This window comes from Microcaecilia unicolor, chromosome 2 (assembly GCF_901765095.1).
Source record: "Microcaecilia unicolor chromosome 2, aMicUni1.1, whole genome shotgun sequence".
NCBI lineage: Eukaryota > Metazoa > Chordata > Amphibia > Gymnophiona > Siphonopidae > Microcaecilia > Microcaecilia unicolor.
Window position 1 is genome coordinate 223,135,120 of NC_044032.1, and position 12,717 is coordinate 223,147,836.

A 12,717-nucleotide genomic window follows, 5' to 3' on the forward strand; every position below is an offset into this window, starting at 1 on the left:
TAAAGGGGCGACCCCGACCGTATTTTCGAAACAAGATGGGTGGCCATCTTTCGTTTTGATAGTACGGTCGGGGACGGCCAAATCTCAACATTTGCCCCTATTGTGGACTTTAATTTACAGCAGTATGAAAATTATTTCCTTTTATCGTTTATAATGAGAGTTGTAAATTTTCCTGATACTATGAGGGGCGCTTTAAAAAAAAATGTCTGTCCAAAAAATGAAGTCTTGCTCTTAACGTAAAAAAAAATAAATTGGCCATCTCACAGCCGTAATCAAACAGGAAAAATGTCTGGATTTCCTGTTTGATTATGGCTGTGATATGGACATTTTTGCACTGAAATCGTCCAAAATGAATAACCATTTCCCAAAGTGAAATGTCCAACTTTTGAACTACAAAAAAACAGGGTCTTGAACATCTGTTTGGCATCTTTTTCAAAAATATGGCTACAGATGTTCCTGCAGAACAGAGGAGTAACCTAGTGGTTAGTGCAGTGGACTATATACCAAGGGACCCAGTATTCAAACCTCAGTTTAACTATTTTGGGGGGTAAATGTGATCTCTCCAGTACCTGAATATACATCACTTCAGTAGCCTTCAGGCTTGTAGGTGTCTTGTATTTAGGTACAGTAGGTATTTTTCTGTTTCTGGTAGGCTCAGAATTATATTTAAAAAAAAAGAGTTGACATAATATATGAACCTTGAGCCCCTTTGTTCACAGATCTATTCCCTTTCAGTTTCTTATCATAATTTAACTGTAAACTGCTTAGATTTTATTGATAGGCAGTATATCAAATCTAGTAATACATGAAAATATAAATGTTAACCTGAGTTTTACACTTTTCTTATTCAGTCTATTCTACTTGCAAACCCTGTCTGCGGATTTTATGACATCAGTTTCGAACACATCTGCATGAATGAAGCGTTCTATAGTAAAATGTTACTCTTAAATGGAGAAACAAGAGCTGATTGCACAGACATACTCTGTACTGGGAAAGAAATGAAAAAAAACAAAATATGTTTATATAATTTTCCAGCACTTCCTGATTGATTTCCTTGTATTCTGCTATTTCACAAGCAACAAGAACATTTAGTTCCTCTGAAAGGTAGTCCTTGCAGAAGAATATTAAATTACAGCACACCTTTCCCCAGAAAATATATAAAAGGAATTAGAGCATTGAACCACATCATACTTCAGCTGAGATGAATGAAGCTCTAAAGGAAAAGGCACTTCCAGCTGGTTTGATATGTTCAGCCATTCCATTTTCCACCATGTACCTGGGTCTACAGTTATCTTTATTTTATTTTTATTTGATGGATTTTCATACTGCTTTGCTGGTCACAAGGCCATTTAAAGTGGTAAACAAAGTGAACACACCATAACAATAAAACAGGGTGGATTAGGATTCCTTGGGGTAGCAGAAATCAGCTATTGTTGGGGTTGGAAGGGTAGAGGGTGGTGGTGAGGAGGGTTATTATAGCTCCTCGCTGTTATTATTGTTTTCTATTTGTAAATTGTACACAATAGTTGCACAGCATATTGTTCCTTTTTATACTTTAATAAAAAGATTCAAATATAAAATCATAATTGTCCGAGGCTTCTACAGGTGAGGATAGAGCCCATGGGGACGGGGACGGGGACAGAACCTGTGGGGACGGGGTGAGGATGGAAACAGAACCTGTGGGGATGGGGTAGTTACAGAGACAGAACCCACAGGGACGGGGATAGACTTTGTCCCCGTGCCACTCCCTAGTGAAATATTGACATGTTTGTGTGTTTGTGCACCTAGACACACATATATGCTAGTTTTCTGAGGAGTCGATACTCAAATTGATTGAACCAGCCAGAAACAGCTCCTGTCTGGTTAAATTGCTTGTTTGAGGCTAACTGCTGAAAATGTCCGGTTAGTACTTAACTTTAAACCAGCAATTTTGAGAGTGGTCGGGGTGGAGTCAGCACTTGGCTGGTTAAGAACTGATATTCAACACTTAACTGGCCAAGCTCACCGCATAAATAGGACCTCATAAAAGTCAGTCCTATCTTTATGCAGTAACCCATAGCACTTAACCGGCTATAGTTTAGCTGGCTCTGAAAACCCGGAAATTCAGTGCTGGAGCCTAGACATGGCCCGGCATTGAATTTCCGAGCATGACAGTGGCGGCTGTCAGCAAGACCTCTAATGCTGCAAGCTGAATATCAACTCCTGAATATTTTTGTGGTAACACGTTCATGTTAACACCTATGTTACAGAATTGCACCCATATTGATTTAGCATGCACTAAGTTTTTTAAGGTACGCTAATGAACCGAACATACTCTAATGAATTCACACCCCAAATGTGTGAATTCATTAGTAAAGGGGTCTTTTACTAAAGATTAGCTCAAGCTATCTGCAGCAGGGCCCATAGGAATAAAATGGAACCTGCTGCAGATAAGTCAAGCTAACATTTAGTAAAAGACCCCCAAAGTGTATTTGTGGGAGGGTTTGTTTTGCAAAAGATTTCTCCAGGCCTAAGCTTCCAGAATATAATTCAAAAGAGTGAAAATGACATATGTTCGAGACCTTTGTCCTCTCTGATCATTTTTTTTAAATGAATCAACAAATACTTCTAGAAACCTGTTTTGAATCAGAAATAAAAACATTAGAATGATATTCTCAGAGTCCATATTAATGATGCTGCTATCAGCCATGGATGGATCACCATTCAGTGACTTGCTTGTCTGTCACTTCTGAAGAAAGTGAAAAAGGTTTCAGTGTATAGTATCTGAGTCTAAATTTGGTACAGAGGCAATAAGATTAGGTTTCATGTAGTTATCTGTGGTCAGCAGAATATCACCAAAGTTCTACAGAAACATAATAGAGCTGAAATACACATAAAGGGGCATAATCGAAAGGGACGCCCAAGTTTTGTTGAGGACGTCCTCGCAAAACATCCCATGGAGGGGTGGGGAAACTCGTATTATCAAAACAAGATGGACATCCATCTTTCGTTTCGATAATATGGTTGGGGATGCCCAAATCTTGAAATTTTGGTCGTCCTTAGAGATGGTCGTCCTTAGACTTGGTCGTTTCTGATTTTCAACGATAATGGAAACCAAGGACGCTCATCTCAGAAATGACCAAATGCAAGCCCTTTGGTCGTGGGAGGAGCCAGCATTTGTAGTGCACTGGTCCCTCTGACATGCCAGGACACCAACCGGACACCATTGGAGGCACTGCAGTAGACTTCATAAAATGCTCCCAGGAACATAGCTCCCTTACCTTGTGTGCTGAGCCCCCCCCAACCCACCCTAAAACCCACTACCCACAACTATACACCACTGCCATATCCCTTACAGGTGAAGGGGGGCACCTAGATGTGGGTACAGTGGGTTTGTGGTGGGTTTTGGAGGGCTCGCTGTTTCTTCCACAAACGTAACAGATGGGGGGATGGGCCTGGGTCCACCTGTCTGAAGTGTACTGCACTCACTAAGACTGCTCCAGGGACCTGTATACTGCTGTGATGGACCTGAGTATGACATCTGAGGCTGGCAAAAAATATTTTGAAAGATATTTTTTGATGGTGGGAGGGGGTTAGTAACCACTGGGGGAGTAAGGGGAGGTCACCCCCGATTCTCTCTGGTGGTCATCTGGTCATTTTGGCCACCTTTTTGTGCCTTGGTTGTAAGAAAAACACGACCAGGTAAAGTCATCCAAGTGCTTGTCAGGGGCGCCCTTTTTTTTCCATTATGGGTCGAGGACGTCCATGTGTTAGGCACGCCCAAGTCCCGCCTTCGCTACGCCCCCTTGAACTTTGGCCATCCCTGTGATGGAAAGCAGTTGGGGACATCCAAAATCGGCTTTCGATTATACCGATTTGGATGACTCTGGGAGAAGGACGCCCATCTTCCGATTTGTGTCGAAAGATGGGCGTCCTTCTCTTTCGAAAATGAGCCCGATAATCTACTATGTCTAGAGGGTTCCTGTTAATCCCAGCGTACATTACAGGATCCCCAGTACAGGGATCCATTCCTGAATCCCAGAGCTCCTGAGTCTCCATATAGCAAACATCTGAACGCAAGATTTAACAGGCTTCGGCTAACTGGTACCTACTGGATCTCACTTCTGACTGGCCAGCAAAACTTTTCTTTCAGATAATTTCCTCCTACTTTTCTTTCACCTGTCAGAAACAAAGCTGGGGTCTGGAGCCATGAGCATTCATTTGCAACTATCCAGAGGCATAGCCTAATGGTTAGTGCACTGGGTAGGGAACTGGGTTCAATTCCTACTGCAGCTCCTTGTGACCCTGGGCAAGTCACCTTAACCCTTCATTGCCCTAGGTCCAAAATTTAGATTGTGAGCCCACTAAGGACAGACAAAGTACCTGCATATAATAAGTGTACACTGCTTTGGTTGACCTTTTACTGTTCCAGGAAAAGTGACAGAAATGAAACATTTTATAAATCAACTTTTTCATGCCAAAATTGGCCTTCCTCTGGATATGTAGATTACTGTACACTGCTTAACTTTCTTGGCCAGAATGCAGCTCTTTCAGTCAGTCAGATACTGGCACCATCTGAAACCTCTAGTCTGGAAAAGCCCTAAGCAGTCACTTTCTATGAGTGGGTTCAGGATTTTCTTTTAGTTATGTTAGTGGATGATATAAATGGTTTGAATATAGCATTTTGTACTGAGATCTCTGTTTCTTTTCTTCTTCTCCCTGCCTGTTCCTCTTCTCAGGTTAACTCACTGGAACAGGCCATGCAGGATGCTCTGGTGATGGACCGCGTGGATTTTGTCAAGCTGTTAATAGAGTATGGTGTAAACATGCACCGTTTCCTTACCATCTGTCGCCTGGAGGAGCTCTACAATACCGTCAGTACCCGAACACAACTAGAAATGCCATACTTACGGCTGAGTTATTGGTGAAGAGAATTTTTGAACAGATTAAAGAATACTGTATTTTCACGCGTATACGGCTGGATTCAGTAAATGATGCCCAGAGTTAGGCGCCGGAAAGATATGTACTGAAATCGCATTCTATAAAGGGTGCTCTGCACCATGCGCCCTTTAAGTATACCACTTAGCAACATTTCCCATGATCAACTTTGGGCATGCAGACTTATAACTAAGTGAAACCTGGTGTGAATTCTGGTGCACAAGTTTGATGCACAACCCCAAAGTTCAATAACATTGTGACTAAATTATGGGACTGCCCCTGACCCTCCCATGCCCCTTCCTTGGCCTTGCCCCCTTTTGTGTTGCACGCGAGACAATGTTGGCATGCTGCTTTATAGCATAGCACGCAGGCAGAAGCCTGCGCAACTCCATACAGTTGCCACAAATTGGTGTTAATTGGCTCGTTACCTAATTAGGTTGCATGCACTTCTAGGATTCTGCCCCTAAATTCAATGACCTTTATAGAATCTGGGGATTAATGCAGACTTTATATGAATTTTTACAAATCACACGCATCCTCTGCATGCTCTGGAGTAATTTTACTAAGGTACGGTGGCAGATTTAGCAAGCACTAACGATTAGTGCTCGCTAAATGATAAGATAATGGGTGTCTTACCATTTAGTGCTCTCATTAACACACCTTAGTAAAAGGACCCCATGTGCACAGGTGTGCTATACTGGTATATTTTTACTAAGATATATACAGTATAGATGTTGCTTTTTCTTTTTAGGTTTTTGCAATTTTCATGCACTAATAATGCCTGCAAGAACCTAAAAAGTAAAGCCCTTAAAATCAAACATGTTAGTTTTGCAATTAGTGCGTCTTAGAAAAATGAACTAGTATAGTGTGCAGTATATGTGTGGGCGGTTATACCAGTTTACTTTTGTGTATATAAAAGTAAACTGGTATAACCGCCCACACATATACCGGGCACGTTATGTGAACAAAAATATGGTAAATGTATTTTCCAGTTAGTATGCTTGGTATTAGTTATGGGCCATTCTTTGTAGTTGAAGGAACTAGCAAATAGCAGTACCTCTATAGGACAGAATTCAGAGATGGCTTCAAGTTATTAATCATTCATACACAGACTACAGTTTTCACTCAAGAGAGACTTTGATCTGAATAACTAAAGGGATGTAAGGAGGACTGAGGTGCACTGACTGTATGATATGGGGAAATTCACAGAGCACATTTTATCAAGCAGGTCTACTAATAGATCAGTGTTCTGCGAGCCAAGTATCTGCTGACACAAAATTACAAGGAGCATGTAAATACAATTATATATATATATATTTTTTTCTTTTTTAAATCACAGAAACAAGGACCAACTAATTTGTTGCTGCACCATCTGATTCGAGATGTGAAGCAGGTAAGCTAAACACTGATACTACAGTAGGCTGGTATTTACAGCTGTATTGGTTTCTAGTCTGATTTTTTAAAAATACTTTTGATTGACCAAATGGCATCATTTTATTTTAATAAGATTTTTACGTTTAGAAACTGAAGGGAAAAAGCAGTGAGTGTGCAGTTTACCAGCCAATCTACTCTAATATATTTATCAGCCCATTCGCCCTGGTTATTCAGGATTTGGATTTTAGTGCATTCCACTACGCAGGTGACATTTTACTGGTGTCATATACTAACCCTACTAATCTGGACGTTTCTTCTCTGCTTTCAACACTGTAAAGACTACCGCTTGTTGGATCTCAGGTAATTTTCTTCACCCATCTCTGTCTTCCATTTTATTTGGTTCTCCTTTTGTGGTTGTTGATAAGTTTGGTTACTTGGGGATTATTGTTGACCACCAGTTGTCATTTGTCCCTATATTTCCTGTGTTCTCAGGAAGGTCTTTGCCATTCTGCACTAGCTTTGTTGTATTCACAGCTATTTGGATGAGATGGCTTTGCACACCTTGATCCACACTCTCTTGTTCTCATGTATTGATTGACTGTAACATTGTCTATGTTGGCCTTCCTCGTTATCTTAAGCACCTCTGGTTGTTGTCTTACACTCGCAGGTTTGATCACATCACTCTGTTGTTTCTTTGCTATCATTGGTTCCTGGTTCATTATCACCTCATCCACAAAGCTTCATTCTTGACCTCTAAAGCACTCTGTACAGACTAGTCTTCCTACCTTGCTTCTTTGCTTTCTCTTCATCAATCCTCTCACTCCCTTCACTTCCCTCCCATTGCCTCTCAATTCCTTTGCTGTCCTTTGACCAGCTGGCATCTACTAAAGGTTATGTCTTTTCTTTTTCATTGCTATTATCACTTGGAACATGTTACCTCTTGCACTTTGCACAGAATTATCACTCCCAAAGTTTAAGTCCTTGTTAAAGACACATCTTTTTACTTTGGCAATCAATACTATGCTTTGAGGCGGTAGTGTATTGGATCACTGGTAGGTTCTTCTCTTCCATCTTATTTATGTTCTCCTTATGACTGGAGTAGGTGTTTGTTTTTTTCTTTTCTGTTTGATGATGGCATGCCTTTTTATCTTCTTGTTTGATGATGGCATTCCTTTTTATCTTCTTGTTTGTTCCTTTTTCTACATTGTAAACTACTTTGATGTGTTTTGTAAAAGTGGTATATTAAATCTTCATGAATCATATACCATATTTATAAAGCTGCCCATCAGCTGCTCAGCTAGAAAACAGAAAGTTCTCTGCCTTTTTCAGTAGTATTTACTTTTTTGATTTAACCTTGCTGTTTCCTTCTACTTCTTTGGTCTTCTTAGTAAAGCTATGACCGCATGAATCTTTATTTTATAAAAACCTAACATAAAAATTGCCACACTGGTCAGACCAAAGGTCAATTAATCCCAGTATCCCACTTCCAAATCATAAGGACAGACAGGATCCCAAAAAGTACGAAGATTCTATGCTGCTTACTACAATCATCCAGTAATAAGCAACGACTTTCCCCAGGACTGCCTGTTTAATAATGGTTTATGAAGTTTTCCTCCAGAGACTTGTCAAATCTTTTTTTAAACCTAGTTATGCTAACTGATTTTACCATGGCCTCTGGCAGTGAAATCCAGCTTAATTGTGCACTGAGTGAAAAAAATATTTTCTTCAATTTATTTTAAATATACTTCTTAGTAACTTCATAGCCTATCTCCTAGTCTTTGTCCTTTTTTAAAGAGTAGATAATTGATTTGCATTTACTCTTTCCACTCCATTCCATTCTATAGATCTCTGTCATACCCCCTTTGCCATCTCTTCTTCAAGCTGAAGAGCCCTAACACATTTGGCCTTTCTGCATATGAGAGTCTTTCAACACCGTTAATCATTGTGGTGGCCCTTATTTGTACCTTTTGTAATTTCACTGTATCTTTTTTGAGATGCAGTGACCAGAACTGCCTACAGTACTTAAGGTGCAGTCTCAGCATGGAGCAATACAGAAGCATTATAATAGTCTTTGATTCTTTATTCCACTCCTTATAATTTCTAACATTCTGTTTGCTTTTTTGGTTGCTGCCACACACTGAGCAGAAGATTTCAACAGATTGTCCACGATCACATCTAGATTCATTTTCTGGGAGCATTTTATAAAGTCCACTGCAGTGCCCCCCAGGATGCCCTATTGCTTTCCTGGGATGTCACTTTTCACCTATTCTACCGTTCTATTTTTTTTAATAACATCTGAGCCTTGTGTCTATTGTTTATCATTAGATTTGGGCTTTGAATTCAGATCTATAGATGGAAAGGCGGTCTCATTACATATATCTAAATACCAGAGTGCTATTTTTCCATACTTCATAGTAAGAGTGTACATTCCCTAATTACCTCTCCCAATGCAACTAAAGCTTTTACCTCCTCAGTGCATGTAAATGGTTTCATCCATGTGTGGATTCTCTGATTCCATGTGAGGCTTTCTTTCCAACCAAAGCTTTTACCACACTCAGGACATGTAAATTGTTTCACTCCTGTGTGTATTCTCTGGTGCATTGTAAGGTTTACCTTCTGCCCAAACCTTCTACCAGACTCTATACATGCAAATAGTGTCTCTCCCATGTGAACTTTCTGATGTACTTTTAGATTTACATTACAACCGAAGCTTTTACCACACTTAGAACATGTGAATGGTTTCACTCTATTGTGGACTTTCTTGTGTATTTTGTACGTTTTGCATTTGGATGTATTTGTTTGAAAATGGACCAAAAAATAAAACTTCCAAATCACAAAACGTTTTTCCAAACAGCATTTTCAAAAGGAAAAGATAGACTTTTTTTTTGTAGAAATGACCTTTCCTGTTCTGATTTTGGATGTTTTACAAAAAACGACTAAATTCAGACTTAGATGTCATATCCAGAAATGCCCCTTGTGCATTTGACTTGCCCAAAATCACAAGGAGCAGCAGTGGGAATTGAACCCATGTTGCCAGGATCAAAGCCCGCTGCACTAACCATTAAGGCACTCCTCCTCTGTTTTGGATGTTTTTTGTTTGAAAATGGACCAAAAACAAAAATGTCCAAATCACAAGACGTCCATAGCGTTTTTGAACACAAAAGATAGACGTCTATCTTTTTCGAAAATGACCTTCCAAATTCTAATTTAGACGTTCTATCGAAAATGCCCCTCCATGTTGTAAGTTTTCATTTTGAAGCTGGAGTTGGAGTAGGTACATTTTTACCAACTCTGACTCCACCCAAAATGCTTCGAACTCCAACTCTAACTCCACAACCTTGGTTCTCGTAAGCTTGACCTGCATGGTGCCCAAATTTCACTGTTCGTACAGTCTTGCACAATCCTGAAGGAAAAGACCAGTAGCAAGTTCTGCATGGCATGGAGAGCATGTATTATTGAAAGAAGAGAGGGTGCCACACTTAGAGTAAAAGGTGCACTCATGGAAAGCAAAACCATAGCAGAGAGACTGAAATTCTTTGCTTCAGTCTTTATTGAATAGGATTTAAGTCAAGAGATCTACCTGTGCCAGAAATGTTTTTTGAGGGTGACAATACAGAGGAACTGAAAGAAATCTCAGTGAACCTGAAAGATGTACTAAGCCAGATCTACAAGTTTAGTAAATCACCTGGACTGGATGATATGCACCCCAGGGTACTGAAAGAATTCAAAAATGAAGATTACTATGTGATCTGTGACCTGTCATTAAAATCATCTGTAGTACCTGAAGATTGGTGGGTGGCCAGTATAATTTTTAGCCAACACCAACAGAAGGTAACCTCTCCACTGACGATCAATTGCCAAGTGAAGAAAAGTAGAGTAAAAAAACTCTCCCAGAATGACCTGACACGAGTTGTGTTTTGGCCCTACCGGCCTGCGTCAGGGGTCTAGGAATTTTGTGAAACAGTATATTTTCCTAGAACGATTAGATTGCAGCCAATGTAACATCACACGCAGTTCTCATTAAAACAAGTGCCACGGTAACTTTCTGTAAAATGCTGTCCACTACGTAATTTATTGAACACATAGACAAATATGGTTTAATGGGAAAGTCATCATGGATTCAGCCAAGGGAAATCTTGTCTTATGTTCTTATAGTAATTGGAGGGCCACCACTGTCTCCAGGGCCCTGCAATGAAGAACATTGTTTTTTTATGATGAAAAAATTGTGCTTTACAAGGAAATTTTTTGAATTGTCTCAGTTTGAGCAGCTGGTTCATTCATTGATACTCTCATCACTTGATTACAATGTGGTATACTTGGGCTGTACTAAGCATTCATTCAGAAGACTTCAAATGGTGCAGAACACGGCAGTTAGATTGATATATGGCCTTTCTAGATCTGACAGTGTTTCTCCTCAGGTAAACTTTAAATTTGCGTGTTTTCTTTATAGAACATTTCATGGTCAGATCCCTAGTGACTTATCCATTTCTGTTTCATCTCATTTCAAAGAGCCAGGAGAGATGATATTAATAGTTTTTTTTTTTTTTTACTTTTCAATCAACTAGAGGGATAAAGAGATTTTCAATTTTTGATAAGATTGTTGTCTGTTCAAGCAGCACGTATATGGAAGGATATTACAGTACAACTTTCCTGTTCTTCTCGTATCTCTCCTTTAGGAAAAATTTAAAGACTATCTTGTTTAGAAAATTCACCTCTTAATAATGATCTCTTGTTAATTTGATATCCTAGGAGAATGTCCTAGCTCTCTTGTTATATGTAGCCCACTTAGAACTTAGTGGTATTAGCGGGATATAAAAACAGAGTGTAATGTAATAAGGTAACTCTTGTTACAATAGATCTGAAGTGTATGATGCCCTCTGTATTTAACTCTTGAGTTTATTTGGTGCACTAGTAAGCTACTCTGGTTGATATCCAGAATTCTTGCCTTGTGTGGTACTACTCTTGCTTCTGTTTCTAGCTTTGGAGTGTTGTTTACATTGCCAACATTTTAAAATTATTTTTCTTTACAGAATAACCTTCCACCAGACTATAAGATGTCGTTAATTGACATTGGGCTTGTAATTGAGTACCTGTTCAGTGGTGCATATCGAAGCAGCTACACAAGGAAGCATTTTCGGATATTCTACAACAGCCTTTATAGAAAACACAAGGTGAGTTAGGTTCTTCTCTGTTTTTTTTAAACATTTATTTATCTGTTTGTCCAGAAGTGATTTTGAATGCTTTCAAGTGGCCTTAGATTAAACTGTATCTACTTCCTAACTTTCTTGCTTATTTATTTCCTGCACAAAAAAAATGCACAATTCTGGACCTCTGAAATTGATAGGATGAGAGAGTGAATGTCAATAGACTATAAACATCCTGATAGTAAGTGACACTGAATATCATCAGATAGCCCCACACAAGCGATTTAACCATCTTGAAAGCCCAGATCAGATGTATTCCATTGATTTAAAAAAGCAGAAGGCCAAACAACAGGTGGTATGGATTGAATTTAGCTCATGCCCACTTTTTGTCCGTAATAACTCAATGCGAGTTACGTTCAGGTACACTAGGTATTTTCCTGTCCCTGGAGGGCTTACAATTGAAGATTGATATTTAATGGGTAGGGTAGGGTAGGTCAAGTCACTGAAATTCCTTGGGTTATTCCTACCTTAGGTAGTGTAGGAATTCCTTTTGCAGTCTGAAGTAAGAATCTTATGGATGATGGTAGATTCTAAACCGAGTATGACCTTATATGTTGGTATGGTAGTGAAGAAAGTTTTTTTTATAATCTAAGGAGCTCCAGTGTTCTTAAGGTTCATTGTCCAAGCTGTGGTATTATTCCACTTGGTCTACCATAAAATTGTATTGTTGGGTCTCCCAGAGAGGCAACTACACAGGCTTCAATTCTTATAAAATGAAGCAGCAAAAGCAATTTTGAAAGGAGGATACTACTATTACTTATCATTTTTATAGTGCTACTAAATATATGAAGCGCTGTACACATTGGGGCTCATTTTTGAAGAGAAAAACGTCTAAAAAGTGGCATAAAGCACAGTTGGATGTTTTTTTTTCCACAAAACGTCCAAATTCACTTTTATTTACACCAGTCCCAATTGGATATGTTAATGCCAGATCTACAATAAACAAAACACAGATAATCATAGAATGGCTAGAAGAGGAACAATTAGACCTCCTATTGATTACTGAAACCTAGTTACATGCACAAGACGATCCAATATTAAATGACCTATGTCCTTCAAGTTACAAAATTCTTCACCAAGCTAGAAAAGGGAAAAAAGGAGGAGACATTGCCATAATATATAAATCCTTTTTCAAAGTAGAACTGATATCTCATGTTAACTCCCCTATTCTCAAAACAATTGCTTGCAAAATCAATGACGACACTCTATCTGATCCTATCTG

General features: G+C 39.2%; 1 protein-coding gene across 1 annotated transcript in view; it reads left to right on the forward strand.

Annotated features, from left to right (window-relative positions):
* The window catches only part of LOC115463328 (transient receptor potential cation channel subfamily M member 6-like), a 107,409-nt gene that overhangs the window by 68,039 nt on the left and 26,653 nt on the right, over positions 1 to 12,717 (forward strand). The window contains exons 12-14 of the mRNA XM_030193731.1: positions 4,719 to 4,853; positions 6,257 to 6,310; positions 11,322 to 11,462. Of these exons, the coding sequence (XP_030049591.1) occupies positions 4,719 to 4,853; positions 6,257 to 6,310; positions 11,322 to 11,462 (330 nt within the window). The remainder of the gene's footprint in view (positions 1 to 4,718; positions 4,854 to 6,256; positions 6,311 to 11,321; positions 11,463 to 12,717) is intronic.